Genomic DNA, 17,746 nt, shown 5'->3' on the forward strand with positions numbered 1-17,746 from the left:
CAGAAGCTTGGCCGCAGTGATGTACTGGGCGGTACGCACTACCCTCTGTAGCGCCTTGCAGTTGCCATACCAGTCGGTGATGCAACCAATCAGGATGCTCTCGATGGTGCAGCTGTAGAACCTTTTGAGGATCTGAGGACCCATGCCAAATATTTTTCCTGGAGGGGGAATAGGTGTTGTTGTGCCCTCTCCACAACTGTCTTGGTGTGTTTGGACCATGATAGTTTGTTGGTGATGTGGACACCAAGGAACTCTCGACCCGCTCCACTGCAGCCCCGTCGATGTGAATGGAGGCATTCTCGGCCCTACTTTTCCTGTAGTCCACGATCAGCTAATTTGTCTTGATCACGTTGAGGGAGAGGTTGTTGTCCTTTTCCTATAGGCCGTCTCATCGTTGTCGGTGATCAGGCCAACCATCGGTGTGTTGTCGGCAAACTTAATGACTGTGTTGGAGTCGTGCTTGGCCATGCAGTCATGGGTGAACAGGGAGTACAGGAGGGGACTAAGCACGCACCCCTGAGGGGCCCCCGTCTTGAGGATCAGCGTGGCAGATGTGTTGTTACCTACCCTTACCACGTGGGGGCAGCCCGTCAGGATGTCCAGGATCCAGTTGCAGAGGGAGGTGTTATGTCCCAGGAACCCTTAGCTTATTGCTGAGCTTTGAGGGCACGATATGGTGTTGAACGCAGAGCTGTAGTCAATGAACAGCATTCTCACATAGGTGTTCCTTTTGTCCAGGTGGGAAATGGCAGTGTGGTGTGCAATAGAGACTGCATCATCTGTGGATCTGTTTGGGCGGTATACAAATTGGAGTGGGTGTAGGGTTTCTGGGATGATGGTGCTGATGTAAGCCATGACCAGCCTTTCAAAGCACTTCATGGCTACAGACGTGAGTGCTACGGGTCGGTAGTCATTTAGGCTGGTTACCTTGGTGTTCTTGGGCAAAGGGACGATGGTGGTCTGCTTGAAACATGTAGGTATTACAGACTCAGTCGGAGAGAGGTTGAAAATGTCAGTGAAGACACTTGCCAGTTGGTTTCTATTTATTTGATTATAGGCTAGAATAAACAAGAGCTAAATAGCCTCCTCTAGGATATGGATATCTAGGAGATCAATGTGGTTTTAGGGTTGAAAATATCTGGCCAGCTGCGCCCCAATGACCAAATGTAACAAGCCTATAACTAAATAAATGCATACAGCAAGCAGACGAGGCCAAAACTACAACTGTATTCACACTGAAATACCATAGTCCAAACCTGAATTACTGGAGAGAAATTACTATAAAACAACAATAGAACTAAATACAAATATTATTCAAGTAATAGTTTTACACACATTTTTATACAGTGAATCAAATCCAATTTATTTTTGAACGAGTCTTTTAATTAATGCATTTAAAGTACTCAAAAAAAAAAAATATTACACATTACATTTTTTGAATTTCTTTAGTAAAAATGTTCAAAGTGAACAACAATGTTTAATACTGTATAAAACACAGTGAACATTAAAATCAGACAGTAGTTTTTTAAAACTTTTTAATCATTGTGTGTTCTTTCGGGCCTAGATCTTCATTTCACCTAACAACATTTTCAGTGCACGTAATTACGTTTAGAACCTTCTTTATCATGAAGACCACGAAAAAAAATTATAATAATAATTTAAAAGAAACCATGCCACAGGATAACTGACTTAAACGAAATGAGAATGAAGGAAACATTTAAGTCCATCACACCGACTTTTTAATTTTTTTTATAACCATTTTCATGATGGTGGAGAATTAATGTAAATTATATTTAAAACTAATCCCATTTCAACTAGCATAGATAAGAGAACAACCCAGGGAGGTTGGTAACACTTTATTTAAAGGGTACCTACATGAGATGTTATAACACATTCATAATCAGTGGTGTAAGCATTTAATACATTACGTCTCCTATGAAATACTTATGTACTGCTTATGAATGTTTTATGTACGGTTTATGAATGTTATAAAATACTTACGAAGGTTCCCTTCAAAAATCAAGTGTTACTGAGAAGGTTTTTGAGGAGGGGGATGTTTTGTTTCTGAACAGTTTTTCCTCGATTTCAAAAATCTTTATTTTTTTATTTTCAAATTAAAACTCTTAAAATTCTCCAACTACTGTACAAGTTTACAGGAAGAAGAAAAAAAGTCTGGCTTAGTGTACTGTGAGTGTGCTAGCTGGTCAGACATTTTCTCATTAAAACAGCTCCCTTCATGAACCATTTAGCGACCAGTCTCCCAGTTATTCAGCTAAATACAGGACTCAATGGAAGACAGACAAACGTCTAAGTCCACAACAGAGTCCATTACCCTTCTCACAATACCGAGCTGAACCGAGCCAAACCAAGTTATACTGCCCTGGCCTGGTTACACATTAAACCATAGCTGCTGGAACCATGCTGGAAATGACCCAGAACAGTATGGTTGGGGTCAGCATGATAGTGTTGAAAAGAACAGATTTGACCCAGAACAGTATGGTTGGGGTTAGCTTTGAAGTTGTTTACGTGATCTAGGCTATGTTCCAAATGCTGTTCCACATCAACCCAGCCTACCGTCGTTGTAGTATTAAAAGAGCAGGAGCAAACACCTAGTACTACTGTCTCGTAGTCTCTATCTCCTCAAAAAACCTGACACTTCTATCCAGGACCCCCACATCTGTTTGTCTGGCCAACTCCTATGCAAAAAAATAATAATAATCATAGTCAAATCACTGTTTGGCATGACAATTACCATAGGAGTTGGCCAGACAGCAGTAGTAGGTCTGGGTCCAGGCTATGTGGCTTCCATTCATCCATTCAAACTAGTGCATGGCTTTTAGAGACCTTCCTACTGGCTTTTCCTACATAGAAGGTAATGATAAAAAAAAAGATGTGACTCATTCATAAAACGATATGACTCGTTCGCCCACAAGTACAAAGACATGTATGGCACACCAATGTTAAATGTAAAAAGCCCACAGTCTTCACCTCGGTAAAGGACACAGAGGAGCAACACAACAGGGTCGTCTTCATTAGGGCACACAGCAGAAAACGTCTTTCAAAACATTTTGTAACGGGAAAAAAAGAAAATTAACGCTTCTTTTTTTTTTAAGACAAATCCAGGTAGGCCCTTCCGTGTTGCAGTCCGTTTTCTTCCGTTTGATGCCTAATGAACCCAATCCAGGCCTCCACACACATTGTTTTCAGGATGGAAGACCATTCAATCCAGATTCTAGCTCTATACATAGTGTTAGTGTTAGTTTGAAAGTGCCACCATCTTGGAATAACTCCTCCCCCTGCTGTCTGAACTACAGACCCAAACTAGTCAACACCAGCCATCATTGGCAAGTTATCGGTTGTGATCAATTACGTAACAGACAACTTAGTACAGATCTTTTGTCAAATCAACTGTAGTCATATTAAAAAAAAAATTAAAAAATCATGACTCCATGCCCACATTGAAAATGAAGAGTTTGATATCAATTGTACTCAAATGTTTTTTTTTTCTTCCATCCATTCTGGAATTGTTTTTGTATTTATTTTCCACACTCACATAAACCTAGCAATTTGATACTATTAATGCACTCCGTACTAAAGTAAGTGTATGTCCGAAATGGCACCCTAAACCCTATATAGTGCACTACTTTTGACCAGGGTGCATAGGGCTAAATAGTGAATAGGGTGCCATTTTGAATGCTTGCCATAAAATGTCTCTTAAAAAAAAAAACGCATCACTGACCTAATATAACAGGCAGAATCATCAGCTTTCCATTAGTGGTTATTTGTTCTATTCTTCTGCATCAAAACATATCAAGAAAAAGAAGAAGTGTGCAAAAACTAAAAATGAAGTTCCCTTTCCTTTCTTTCCCCTGATTCTTCTATCCAGAATCATTACATCGTGACGTGATCAGAACAAGTCGTTACATCGTGATGTCATCGTGACGTGATCAGAACAAGTCGTTACATCGTGATGTCATCGTGACGTGATCAGAACAAGTCGTTACATCGTGATGTCATCAGAACAAGTCGTTACATCATGATGTCATCAGAACAAGTTGTTACAACGTGATGTCATCGTGACGTGATCAGAACAAGTCGTTACATCGTGATGTCATCGTGACGTGATCAGAACAAGTCGTTACATCGTGATGTCATCAGAACAAGTCGTTACATCGTGATGTCATCAGAACAAGCCGTTACATCATGATGTCATCAGAACAAGTTGTTACAACGTGATGTCATCATGACGTGATCGGAACAAGTCGTTAATCATGATGTCATCATGACGTGATCAGAACAAGTCGTTACCCGATGAAGAGATCTTGGAGACCTTCAAAGTCATAAAAGGTCAAAGGTGAGAAGTAGTGGGAAAATGGTGGTGACCTTTTTGTTCAATCCTTGGAACCTAGCATCTAGCAACCGGACCCTAAACACAACGCCATAGAGAATTCCATCCATGTGATTCCATCACTGCAGAAAAAGAAGAACGTGATTGGTGAAATGCTGTCCATTTACTATTCCAGATATCTTCATTTGTGTTACTGTCCTGAGAGTACAGTACTAACCCAAAAACACAGTAAAGAATCATACGTACATTTACAGTAGAAGAAATAGTTGAGTTTTTTCACTTATGTTACACTGAAATCTGTACAATCACATGCAGAAGACAGTCAGTCTACATGGAGAAACCAAGAGAAGAGCTTCGTCTCTTTTCCCAGTTTTGTTTGAAACGTTGTGTTTTAGTCACAAGTACAGCAAATCTCCTCCGAGTGTTTTTCACTTCATTTCCTGGCTACTATGGCTGACAAAACATTTCAACCAACCAGGAGCCACGGATCACATGGGTGTTCTCACTCGAAGAGGAGGTACTTTACAAATCGAAAGAAAAAACATGACCGAAGGTAGTAAAGCTACACGTGATGAAACCATTCCATTCGTCCACTCGTTGGCACTCCATTGAAAGAAAGATTTGGTGGGAAAAAGAGGCAGACCGAAGACCTACTGCATTGGAAATGGCCAATGGTCACTTCCACTCCAAAAAAAAAAAAAAAAAAATGGTGGATGGTGACTTCCACTCCACAAAACAAAATGGTGGATGGTGACTTCCACTCCACAAAACAAAATGGTGGATGGTGACTTCCACTCCACAAAACAAAATGGTGGATGGTGACTTCCACTCCACAAAAAAAACAAAATGGTGGCTGGTCACTTCCACTCCACAAAAAAAAACAAAATGGTGGATGGTCACTTCCACTCCACAAAACAAAAAACGGTGGATGGTCACTTCCACTCCACAAAACAAAATGGTGGATGGTCAAACAAAATGACTGATGGTGGATTCCACTGCACATAGAGAGCCACAGAAAACAAGACTGAAGAGGTCAGCCGTGCTGCAGGCTCTAGTCAGTGGTGGTCGTTGGAGGGGGTGGGGGGGTCCGTTTATTCTCACTTTCTCAACTCTGTTTTGTTTGTAGATGGAGGGTATGAGGATGGTAAACAACCAGTTTAGGCTGTTCTTTGGAAGGACTGAAGCAAGTGTTTTATCCTACTGTTAGGTGTAAACCGGTGGGATTCGAACCCAGGTCCTCCCACGTGGCAACCCAACACCGTAACCATTAGACCAAGAGGAAATCCCCCCCCCCAAAAAAACGTGTCAAAACTAAAGTGTGATTCCCTTTCCCTTGATTCCATCGATCCTAATCAAGAAAAAGCTAAGAAAATCCTGTTGATCTAAATGGTTAGGACATCAGATTCCCACCCTGTGGAGACCCGGATTAAAATCCCACAAATCGGTTCAAATCCCAGTCCCACCAGTTACATAGATAGGCACGTGGAGGAGCCAAGGCAAGGAGCAGTCGATGGAAGGAGCAGCGGACCTAGCGGTCCCACCCCGAGCGGTCCCACCCCGAGCCCCAGTGTCTCAACAGCTCAGCGTCTCATCTGACCCATCTGGTAGTTTTCTCTAGGCTGGCCCTGGCTGCGGTGATGCCTCTGAGGCTGGGGTTGTGGCTGGGCCTGGCGTGAGGGCTGCTGCCGCTGGCCTCCGGAGACTGGGTGGTGCTGGCCGTGATCTCCACCTCCGTGGTGGGACTGGGACTGGTGCACCTGGGCGTCTCGGGCGTCCCGTGCGTGCTGCTGGGCTCTCCTCCTCTTTAGCGTGCCTGGTGTCGAGGGGGGGAGACGGATTAGTTCACAACCTATCAACAGCTCATCTGCTCTACTTCCCAAATCGTCTGAAGGTTTGTAACGCACCCCAACAAAACAATCACAGAGAGGAAAACAAGACTAAGTAGACAGTAAGTCCATTGAGAAGATCGGGCTCGTATCTCCAGTAGTTTGGGTGGGAGAGCTGGGTGTGACGACAGACACTCACCCGGTAGTGGTTTGGGTGGGAGAGCTGGGTGTGACGACAGACACTCACCTGGTAGTGGTTTGGGTGGGAGAGCTGGGTTTGGGTGGGAGAGCAGGGTGTGACGACAGACACTCACCTGGTAGTGGTTTGGGTGGAGGCAGTTTGGGATTGCTGGAAGGGGTGTGGACACTACAGATCTTAATGAAGCCAGCCATCAACATGATCAGAGCGATGCCCATCAACAACACTGCCCACCAGTGAGCCTGGAATTAGAAAATGGAAAACACAGATTACATTTGATCCATGGTATATAGTGACATCTACTGCAGTGGTTCCCAACTTAAAAAAAAAAAAAAACGTGTTACACCTTGATGGGATAAACATTTCTGCGGCTCAAAAACTTTTCTAAATAATTTATTTTGGTTTTAAATTACCTCCAATCTCATCTTGATCCATATGGCAAAGTACTTATTTTCTGTGACAAACACTGTCACACAGATAGAACCGTGTGACATTTCATGTATTGTCTGAGCCGGTGCTCCAAAGTCAACATAGCATGCACATTCCACAGGTCACATTTATAATTGAGTGTACATAAAATAAAATGGAGCAGTGGTTAAGGGCGCTGTACTGCAGAGCCAGCTGTGCCACCAGAGACTCTGGGTTCGCGCCCAGGCTCTGTCTTAACCGGCCGCGACTGGGAGGTCCGTGGGACGACGCACAATTGGCCTAGCGTCGTCCGGGTTAGGGAGGGGTTGGCCGGTAGGAATATCCTTGTTTCATCGCGCACCAGCGACTCCTGTGGCAGGCCGGGCGCAGTGCACGCTAACCAAGGTTGCCAGGTGCACGGTGTTTCCTCAGACACATTGGTGCGGCTGGCTTCCGGGTTGGATGTGCGCTGTGTTAAGAAGCAGTGAGGCTTGGTTGGGTTGTGTATCGGAGGACGCATGACTTTCAACCTTCGTCTCTCCTGAGCCCGTACGGGAGTTGTAGCGATGAGACAAGATAGTAGCTACTAAAACAATTGGATACCACGAAATTGGGGAGAAAACGGGGTAAAAAAAATGTGCATTTAAAAAAAATATATATATATAAAAAAAACAAGATTAGGATAAGTTTCGTGGTTTACCTGAGAGTTCCCCAAGGCACGCCAGTGTGCCACTTTACATCGGTTGACCATAATACCCTTTTCACACCAACCTGACCAGTACTGTGCTTGTGCTGATATCTCCTTTACTATACAATATGGTGTATACAGAACCAGGCCAGTGCAGTGAAAATGGTATGATATTAATATACAATGTGAGTCAAGTCAGCAACGACACATAACACTATAATTTTAGATGTTCTCATAGAGCTCAGGGTTGAAGAGTCGGTCAGTAAGCTACATACCACTATCCACTCTGCAATGTTCTCATAGAGCTCAGGGTTGAAGATGGCCTTCTTCAGTCTGGCCAGAGGGCCGTCCGCGTCCACCAGCCGACACCTCATGAACACGTCACAGTAGCCCTTGAAGTCGTTGCAGGGAGACCCCGCGGGCAGCGTGGTGACTTTCTTATTGAAGAACCGGGCCAGCTTCTCTGAACCCGTACTGCTGCAGGTGTTGGGGTTCACTGCAACGTGAGAGAATCACAGGAGTCAATAATAATGTCATATTTTAGAACGCTATTCATTACAAAAAATAATCTCGAAGAGCTTTAAACATTGTCTTCATACAAGCTGGCAAGTAAGATTGAACAACTCAAGAAAATGTTCCTGTTTTTTTCCCCAGAAATCCTTGATTGGAGGATTCCCAAAATCACGAGGGAATCCTCCAACCGGGATTTCTGAAACACCCAGGAACGTTTGGAAATTATCTAGAATGTAGCTAAACCTGTAAAGGACATAATACAATTCCAATATAAGTCCTAAAACGACATGAACGTCAGGAGGGGACCGACCGCGGGACCGACCGCGAGGAAGTGGTAACAGGAGGGGACCGACCGCGAGGACGTGGTAACAGGAGGGGACCGACCGCGAGGACGTGGTAACAGGAGGGGACCGACCGCGAGGACGTGGTAACAGGAGGGGACCGACCGCGAGGACGTGGTAACAGGAGGGGACCGACCGTGAGGACGTGGTAACAGGAGGGGACCGACCGTGAGGACGTGGTAACAGGAGGGGACCGACCGTGAGGACGTGATGTCAGGACGGGACCGACCGTGAGGACGTGGTAACAGGAGGGGACCGACCGTGAGGACGTGATGTCAGGAGGGGACCGTGAGGACGTGGTAACAGGAGGGGACCGACCGCGAGGACGTGGTAACAGGAGGGGACCGACCGCGAGGATGTGGTGTCAGGAGGGGACCGACCGTGAGGACGTGGTGTCAGGAGGGGACTGACCGTGAGGACGTGGTAACAGGAGGGGACCGACCGTGAGGACGTGGTGTCAGGAGGGGACCGACCGCGAGGACGTGGTAACAGGAGGGGACCGACCGCGAGGACGTGGTAACAGGAGGGGACCGACCGCGAGGACGTGGTAACAGGACTCACTTTTCTCACTACAGCAAACGTGGCACAGCTCGTCAGTCTCGTCCTTGCCCTCCACGCTGGCACAGGTACAGACCTCCAGACCATACTTCTCACAGATGGAGCCAGAACAGCCCTGGAGGAGGAGCCAATAGAAGGGATGAGATATCATGTGACATTTTAGTCATTTATCCAGAGCGACTTACAGTTTAATGCATTTAACTTAGCTAGGTGGGACAACCACATGTCACATTTATAGTAAGTACATTTTTTCTCTCAATAAAGTAGCTAATGTCGTGGAAATATTGAATCAAATATTTCTCAGATACCGGCGCTTGTGAATTGAAATAGACTTTATTACAAACAGTAACAAAGCCGAGCAATTCCATGGAAGAACTGACTCTCCATTCTTAGTACTTGGCTTTTATACAGTTTCACCCTTACATAACATCGTCAATCCACTGTATGAATCTTGTCGTCTTGCTTGGTTTCCATTCCCTTATTGGCTCAGACATTGGGGCATAGATTCTATTGGTGGCGTGACATGCACACTCCTACTGCAGGTCTAATGGTGCCTATAACTGATTAGCTAATGTTCCCGTCCAAAGATCTTCACAAGTTCAGGCCGGTGTTATCTAGGTATGATTAAAACCATGTGCATGTCCAGTAGCCTTCACAAGATCAGATATGGCCCAGACCAGTCACGTCTGGTTGGTCTACCTTGCTTCATCCACACGGATTTTTTTTTACATGTCTAATATTTAAACTTATATAGATTCTTCTTTCTACTTCAAAGAGAACAGTATAGGTACTGAAAATCACCCGATGACAGAAAATTCTCTAACACTAATTAGCAAAGTCAGAGCTAGTAGGAAAATACATCCCTTTTATTTTCATGTGAGGAAAATTCATGTGGGGACTGATTGGACAAGACACAGATAAACATTGCAAACAACATTCCCAGTAAAAATGAGAGGCATTCCATTCTATTAGAAATAAAAACAGTGCAGGTCAGAGCAGATTCTGAGATGCTGAGTTGAGGATCCTGGTATTTCACTTTATTTTAAGAATGCGCAGGATAATAGTACAGTCGTGGCCAAAACTTGAGAACGACACAAATATTAATTCACACAAAGTCTGCTGCCTCAGTGTCTTTAGATATTTTAGTCAGATGTAATTATACTTCAGTATTCCATAGTAACAAGTATTTCATAAGTGTCAACGGCTTTTATTGACAAATACATGAAGTTGATACAAAGAGTCAATATTTGCAGTGTTGAACCTTGTTTTTCAAGACCTCTGCAATCCACCCTGGCATCATCATCATCATTAAATGTATTTATAAAGCCCTTTTTACATCAGCCGATGTCACAAAGTGCTGTACAGAAACAGTCTTATGGAAAGAGCAGGTGTCCTAATGTTTTGTACACTCAGTATATGTTATGTCTACCAGCTCATTCCCACAGGAAACTGCAGAGGGAAGCAGCACCAGCCAGTCAACCATCAGACTTCATAGTGAGACACCTCACAGAGGATATTCAACCCTAATTGCAAATCCAAGATCTCAATATCTTTACAGTAGAAGCTACCAAAACACGCAACATGCTGGCATGCTGTCAATTAACTTCTGGGCCACATCCTGAGTGATGGCAGCCCATTATTGCATAATCAATGCTTGGAGTTTGTCAGAGTTTCGTATTGCGTCAGACAACAACATTGACGAATACGCTGATTTGGTGTGCGAGTTCATTAGAACGTGCGTTGAAGATGTCGTTCCCATAGCAACGATTAAAACATTCCCTAACCAGAAACCGTGGATTGATGGCAGCATTCGTGTGAAACTGAAGGCGCGAACCACTGCTTTTAATCAGGGCAAGGTGTCTGGTAACATGACTGAATACAAACAGTGCAGCTATTCCCTCCGCAAGGCTATCAAACAAGCTAAGCGCCAGTACAGAGACAAAGTAGAATCTCAATTCAACGGCTCAGACACAAGAGGTATGTGGCAGGGTCTACAGTCAATCACGGACTACAGGAAGAAACCCAGCCCAGTCACGGACCAGGATGTCTTGCTCCCAGGCAGACTAAATAACTTTTTTGCCCGCTTTGAGGACAATACAGTGCCACTGACACGGCCTGCAACGAAAACATGCGGTCTCTCCTTCACTGCAGCCGAAGTGAGTAAGACATTTAAACGTGTTAACCCTCGCAAGGCTGCAGGCCCAGACGGCATCCCCAGCCGCGCCCTCAGAGCATGCGCAGACCAGCTGGCCGGTGTGTTTACGGACATATTCAATCAATCCCTATACCAGTCTGCTGTTCCCACATGCTTCAAGAGGGCCACCATTGTTCCTGTTCCCAAGAAAGCTAAGGTAACTGAGCTAAACGACTACCGCCCCGTAGCACTCACATCCGTCATCATGAAGTGCTTTGAGAGACTAGTCAAGGACCATATCACCTCCACCCTACCTGACACCCTAGACCCACTCCAATTTGCTTACCGCCCAAATAGGTCCACAGACGATGCAATCTCAACCACACTGCACACTGCCCTAAACCATCTGGACAAGAGGAATACCTATGTGAGAATGCTGTTCATCGACTACAGCTCGGCATTCAACACCATAGTACCCTCCAAGCTCGTCATCAAGCTCGAGACCCTGGGTCTCGACCCCGCCCTGTGCAACTGGGTACTGGACTTCCTGACGGGCCGCCCCCAGGTGGTGAGGGTAGGCAACAACATCTCCTCCCCGCTGATCCTCAACACTGGGGCCCCACAAGGGTGCGTTCTGAGCCCTCTCCTGTACTCCCTGTTCACCCACGACTGCGTGGCCACGCACGCCTCCAACTCAATCATCAAGTTTGCGGACGACACAACAGTGGTAGGCTTGATTACCAACAACGACGAGACGGCCTACAGGGAGGAGGTGAGGGCCCTCGGAGTGTGGTGTCAGGAAAATAACCTCACACTCAACGACAACAAAACTAAGGAGATGATTGTGGACTTCAGGAAACAGCAGAAGGAACACCCCCCCATCCACATTGATGGAACAGTAGTGGAGAGGGTAGCAAGTTTTAAGTTCCTCGGCATACACATCACAGACAAACTGAATTGGTCCACTCACACAGACAGCATCGTGAGGAAGGCGCAGCAGCGCCTCTTCAACCTCAGGAGGCTGAAGAAATTCGGCTTGTCACCAAAAGCACTCACAAACTTCTACAGATGCACAATCGAGAGCATCCTGGCGGGCTGTATCACCGCCTGGTATGGCAACTGCACCGCCCTCAACCGTAAGGCTCTCCAGAGGTTAGTGACGTCTGCACAACGCATCACCGGGGGCAAACTACCTGCCCTCCAGGACACCTACACCACCCGATGCTACAGGAAGGCCATAAAGATCATCAAGGACAACCACCACCCGAGCCACTGCCTGTTCACCCCGCTGTCATCCAGAAGGCGAGGTCAGTACAGGTGCATCAAAGCTGGGACCGAGAGACTGAAAAACAGCTTCTATCTCAAGGCCATCAGACTGTTAAACAGCCACCACTAACATTGAGTGGCTACTGCCAACACACTGTCAATGACACTGACTCTACTCCAGCCACTTTAATAATGGGAATTGATGGGAAATTATGTAAATATATCACTAGCCACTTTAAACAATGCTACCTTATATAATGTTACTTACCCTACAATATTCATCTCATATGCATACGTAGATACTGTACTCTATATCATCGACTGCATCCTTATGTAATACATGTATCACTAGCCACTTTAACTATGCCACTTGGTTTACATACTCATCTCATATGTATATACTGTACTCGATATCATCTACTGTATCTTGCCTATGCTGCTCTGTACCATCACTCATTCATATATCCTTATGTACATATTCTATCCCCTTACACTGTGTATAAGACAGTAGTTTTTGGAATTGTTAGTTAGATTACTTGTTCGTTATTACTGCATTGTCGGAACTAGAAGCACAAGCATTTCGCTACACTCGCATTAACATCTGCTAACCATGTGTATGTGACAAATAAAAATTTGATTTTGATTTGATTTGATTTGAATTTGTGGGTTTTTGTTTGTCCACCCGCCTATTGAGGATTGACCACAAGTTCTCAATGGGATTAAGGTCTGGGGAGTTTCCTGGCCAGGGACCCAAAATATTGATGTTTTGTTCCCCGAGCCACTTAGTTATCACCTTTGCCTTATGGCAAGGTGCTCCATCATGCTGGAAAAGGCATTGTTCGTCACCAAACTGTTCCTGGATAGTTGGGAGAAGTTGCTCTCGGAAGATGTGTTGGTACCATTATTTATTCATGGCTGTGTTCTTAGGCAAAATTGTGAGTGAGTCCACTCCCTTGGCTGAGAAGCAACCCCACACATGAATGGTCTCAGGATGCTTTACTGTTGGCATGACACAGGACTGATGGTAGCGCTCACCTTGTCTTCTCCAGACAAGCTTTTTTCCGGATGCCCCAAACAATGGGAAAGGGGATTCATCAGAATATCAGTCTGTCCCTGATGTTTTTACTGGAGAGAAGTGGCTTCTTTGCTGCCCTTCTTGGCACCAGGCCATCCTCCAAAAGTCTTCGCCTCACTGTGCGTGCAGATGCACTCACACCTGCCTGCTGCCATTCCTGAGCAAGCTCTGTACTGGTGGTGCCCAGATTCCGCAGCTGAATCAACTTTAGGAGACGGTCCTGGCGCTTGCTGGACTTTCTTAGGCGCCCTGAAGCCTTCTTCACAACAATTGAACCGCTCTCCTTGAAGTTTTTGATTATGCGATAAATGGTTGATTTAGGTGCAATCTTACTGGCAGCAATATCCTTGCCTGTGAAGCCCTTTTTGTGCAAAGCAATGATGACGGCACGTGTTTCCTTGCAGGTAACCATGGTTGACAGAGGAAGAACAATGATTTCAAGCACCACCCTCCTTTTGAAGCTTTCAGTCTATTATTTGAACTCAATCAGCATGACAGAGTGATCTCTAGCCTTGCCCTCGTCAACACTCACACCTGTGTTAACGAGAGAATCACTGGCATGATGTCAGCTGGTCCTTTTGTGGCAGGGCTGAAATGCAGTGGAAATGTGTTTTTGGTGGATTCAGTTAATTTGCATGGCAAAGAGGGACTTTGCAATTCATCTGATCACTCTTCATAACATTCTGCAGTATATGCAAATTGCCATCATACAAACTGAGGCAGCAGACTGAAAATTAATATTTGTGTCATTCTCAAAACTTTTGGCCACAACTGTAGATAGAATTATTTATTTCAGCTTTTATTACTTTCATCACATTCCCAGTGGGTCAGAAGTTTACATACACTCAATTAGTACTTGGTAGCATTACCTTTAAATTGTTTAATTTGGGTCAAACGTTTCAGGTAGCCTTCCACAAGCTTCCCACAATAAATTGGTTGAATTTTGGCCCATTCCGCCTTACAGAGCTGGTGTAACTGAGTCAGGTTTGTAGGCCTCCTTGCTCACACACACATTTTCAGTTCTGCCCACAGATATTCTATAGGATTGAGGTCAGGGCTTTGTGATGGCCACTCCAATACCTTGACATTGTTGTCCTTCAGTCATTTTGCCACAACTTTGGAAGTATGCTTGGGGTCATTGTCGATTTGGAAGACCCATTTGCGACCAAGCTTTAACTTCCTGACTGATATCTTGAGATGTTTTTTCAATATATCCACATAATTTTCCTGCCTCATGATGCCTATTTTGTGAAGTGCACCAGACCCTCCTGCAGCAAAGCACCCCCACAACATGATGCTGCCACCCCCGTGCTTCACTGTTGGGATGGTGTTCTTTGGCATGCAAGCCTCCCCCTTTTCCCTCCAAACATAACGATGGTCATTATGGCCAAACAGTTTTATTTTTGTTTCATCAGACCAGAGGACATTTCTCCAAAAAAGTATGATCTTTGTCCCCATGTGCAGTTGTAAACCGTAGTCTGGCTTTTGTTATGGAGGTTTTGGAGCAGTGGGTTCTTCCTTGCTGAGAGGCCTTTCAGGTTATGTTGATATAGGACTCGTTTCACTGTGGATATAGATACTTTTGTACCCGTTTCCTCCAGCATCTTCACAAGGTCCTTTGCTGTTGTTCTGGGATTGATTTGCACGTTTCGCACCAAAGTACGTTCATCTCTAGGAGACAGAACGCGTCTCCTTCCTGAGCGGTATGACGGCTGCCTGGTCCCATGGTGTTTATACTTGCGTACTATTGTTTGTACAGATGAACGTGGTACCTTCAGGCATTTGGAAATTACTCCCAAGGATGAACCAGACTTGTGGAGGTCCACAATTTTTTTCTGAGGTTTTGGCTGATTTCTTTGGATTTTCCCATGATGTCAAGAGGCATTTAGTTTGAAGGTAGTCCTTGAAATACATCCACAGGTACACCTCCAATTGAGTCAAATGATGTCAATTTGCCAATCAGAAGCTTCTTAAGCCATGACATTTTCTGGAATTTTACAAGCTGTTTAAAAGGCACAGTCAACTTAGTGTATGTAAACCTCTGACCCACTGGAATTGTGAAACGGTGAATTATAAGTGAAATTGTCTGTCTGTAAACAATTGTTGGAAAAATGACATGTGTCATGCACAAAGTAGATGTCCTAACTGACTTACCAAAACTCTATAGTTTGTTAACAAGAAGTTTGTGGAGTGGTTGAAAAACGAGTTTTAATGACTACAAACTAAGTGTATGTAAACTTCTGACTTCAACTGTATGTAACTACACGCTACAGGTAGCCAGGTATTTAACTACACGCTACAGGTAGCCAGGTATTTAACTACACGCTACAGGTAGCCAGGTATTTAACTACACGCTACAGGTAGCCAGGTATTTAACTACACGCGACAGGTAGCCAGGTATTTAACTACACGTGACAGGTAGCCAGATATTTAACTACACGTGACAGGTAACCAGGTATTTAACTACACGCTACAGGTAGCCAGGTATTTAACTACACGCTACAGCTAGCCAGGTATCCACTCACCCCGTTGAGGCACACTTGAGTTTCTCCGTGGCAGGCGGTGAAGTTGGCCTTGGGTTCAGAGGTGGGGCACTGGGCCGTACCCCCGTTACACATGCCCTGATGAGCACACTCAGACTCCTCACGACACTTCTCATTCCGGCCCTTATAGTAGCACTCAGGAGTACAGCACGGGCCCTGGCTGGGACTGGGGGAGGGAAAGACATAAGGCTTCAATTAGTATTATGGAAAATACACCATTTGGCAGAAAACAAAATTACAGAAATAAGCCTCCGCACACGTCAATTTTAGTAATTTAATTACAATGAAATTTGTAAGAAACGGAGCGTCTTATTTCCTCAGTTTGAGTCCATTATCTTCCTGGACGACAGCTACCCTGTCAGGTTAACTTCCTGGACGACAGCTACCCTGTCAGGTTAACTTCCTGGACGACAGCTACCCTGTCAGGTTAACTTCCTGGACCACAGCTACCCTGTCAGGTTAACTTCCTGGACCACAGCTACTCTGTCGGTAGTACTATCTTACCTGCAGACTTTGTTGGGTTTTAGTTTACACTTCCTGTTGTCAGGCTGGTCGGCGTCATAGCAACACTGGTCTCTGCACTGATCGCTGTATCCACAGTCACACTCCTCCCCTGGCTCCACTAACCCATTACCACAGATGGGCTGGCCTGACTCTGTAGGGGGGAGGGAGGCAGAAAGAACACATACACATTACGAAATGACATTCATAATAACACATATGATCTTTAATGAAGTGTAGAATTTCAAAAACTTTCCCAAAATTCCAAGGCTTTCCAAAAAATCCTGCTTGGAGAAATGTTACGGAATTCTACAAACAATCTTAAACTAACACAGCAGTGTAAACATACCGACAAATTAGCTTCAAACACCATAGACAGCAGTGTAAACATACCGACAAACTGGCTTCAAACACCATAGACAGCAGTGTAAACATACCGACAAACTAGCTTCAAACACCATAGACAGCAGTGTAAATATACCGACAAACTAGCTTCAAACACCATAGACAGCAGTGTAAACATACCGACAAACTAGCTTCAAACACCATAGACAGCAGTGTAAACATACCGACAAACTAGCTTCAAACACCATAGAGAGCAGTGTAAACATACCGACAAACTAGCTTCAAACACCATAGACAGCAGTGTAAACATACCGACAAACTAGCTTCAAACACCATAGACAGCAGTGTAAACATACCGACAAACTAGCTTCAAACACCATAGAGAGCAGTGTAAACATACCGACAAACTAGCTTCAAACACCATAGACAGCAGTGTAAACATACCGACAAACTAGCTTCAAACACCATAGACAGCAGTGTAAATATACCGACAAACTAGCTTCAAACACCATAGAGAGCAGTGTAAACATACCGACAAACTAGCTTCAAACACCATAGACAGCAGTGTAAACATACCGACAAACTAGCTTCAAACACCATAGACAGCAGTGTAAACATACCGACAAACTAGCTTCAAACACCATAGACAGCAGTGTAAACATACCGACAAACTAGCTTCAAACACCATAGACAGCAGTGTAAACATACCGACAAACTAGCTTCAAACACCATAGACAGCAGTGTAAATATACCGACAAACTAGCTTCAAACACCATAGAGAGCAGTGTAAACATACCGACAAACTAGCTTCAAACACCATAGACAGCAGTGTAAACATACCGACAAACTAGCTTCAAACACCATAGACAGCAGTGTAAACATACCGACAAACTAGCTTCAAACACCATAGACAGCAGTGTAAACATACCGACAAACTAGCTTCAAACACCATAGACAGCAGTGTAAATATACCGACAAACTAGCTTCAAACACCATAGACA

The 17,746-nt window shown here is 44.6% G+C and overlaps 1 protein-coding gene across 2 annotated transcripts in view; it reads right to left on the minus strand.

Moving 5' to 3' along the window:
- Positions 1–1,722: 1,722 nt before the first annotated feature.
- Positions 1,723–17,746, minus strand: part of LOC109897681 (disintegrin and metalloproteinase domain-containing protein 10) — a 35,566-nt gene continuing 19,542 nt past the window's right edge. The window contains exons 11-17 of one of the 2 annotated variants that reach the window (XR_004211147.1): positions 16,404–16,554; positions 15,882–16,065; positions 8,885–8,996; positions 7,745–7,965; positions 6,489–6,615; positions 4,595–6,161; positions 1,723–4,470 (exon numbers count right to left, since the gene is read on the minus strand). Coding sequence is in view for 1 of the 2 variants with exons in the window: in XM_031832983.1 (XP_031688843.1) it covers positions 5,929–6,161; positions 6,489–6,615; positions 7,745–7,965; positions 8,885–8,996; positions 15,882–16,065; positions 16,404–16,554 (1,028 nt within the window). In the remaining variant the exon portion in view is untranslated. Of the gene's footprint in view, positions 6,162–6,488; positions 6,616–7,744; positions 7,966–8,884; positions 8,997–15,881; positions 16,066–16,403; positions 16,555–17,746 lie in introns of both variants that reach the window. The other variant, XM_031832983.1, reaches the window with a different exon arrangement.

Source organism: Oncorhynchus kisutch, linkage group LG10, assembly GCF_002021735.2.
Source record: "Oncorhynchus kisutch isolate 150728-3 linkage group LG10, Okis_V2, whole genome shotgun sequence".
Lineage (NCBI taxonomy): Eukaryota > Metazoa > Chordata > Actinopteri > Salmoniformes > Salmonidae > Oncorhynchus > Oncorhynchus kisutch.